Source organism: Penaeus monodon, chromosome 24, assembly GCF_015228065.2.
Source record: "Penaeus monodon isolate SGIC_2016 chromosome 24, NSTDA_Pmon_1, whole genome shotgun sequence".
NCBI lineage: Eukaryota > Metazoa > Arthropoda > Malacostraca > Decapoda > Penaeidae > Penaeus > Penaeus monodon.
The window spans coordinates 37,937,712-37,938,230 of NC_051409.1; the positions used below are offsets into that span (position 1 = coordinate 37,937,712).

At 33.7% G+C, this 519-nt stretch overlaps 1 protein-coding gene across 1 annotated transcript in view; it reads left to right on the forward strand.

The window, feature by feature from the left end:
- LOC119588783 (phospholipid phosphatase 2-like) overlaps positions 1-519 on the forward strand; it is a gene marked incomplete in the record, with an annotated part of 69,865 nt that overhangs the window by 66,033 nt on the left and 3,313 nt on the right. The window contains 1 exon segment of the mRNA XM_037937427.1: positions 251-380. Within this exon segment, the coding sequence (XP_037793355.1) occupies positions 251-380 (130 nt within the window).

Below are 519 nucleotides of genomic sequence, written 5' to 3' on the forward strand. Positions count from 1 at the left end.
ATAGCTGGGAGTTTTGTTGTTGTTCAGTAGTACAAAAATTTATGTAAGAAAAATGAAGGAAATGTTACGAATCCTAGGGGAAAATGGATGTGAATGATTGTATAATAAATTACCAGAGTTATTCTCATTTTTCAGTCAATATTTCCTTGTGATTGCCATATGAGTATCTTATTAACTTATTGTGAGCTTATTATGTATATTATTACAGACTCAGTTTCTCACATCCTATGATAACTTTTCTTATTTTCAGATTTGTTATTCTCTCATGGCGTGATTGCACAAACCCTCTGAAGCAGTCACATCCTCGACTCATAGATTCCATGAAGTCATTTCCATCTGGTCATGCATCTTTATCTGTCTTCTCGTCCATATTTATGATGGTTAGTATTCATTAAGGTTGGGGTGTCAAGCATTTGGCTTTTTGTCTTTATTATAGAAGAGCCTTAATGTTTAAAGCTGTTTATAAATGGGTCCTTGGATCTCTTACACCAATTATGTTGTCTGGTGTAGTCATTCTCA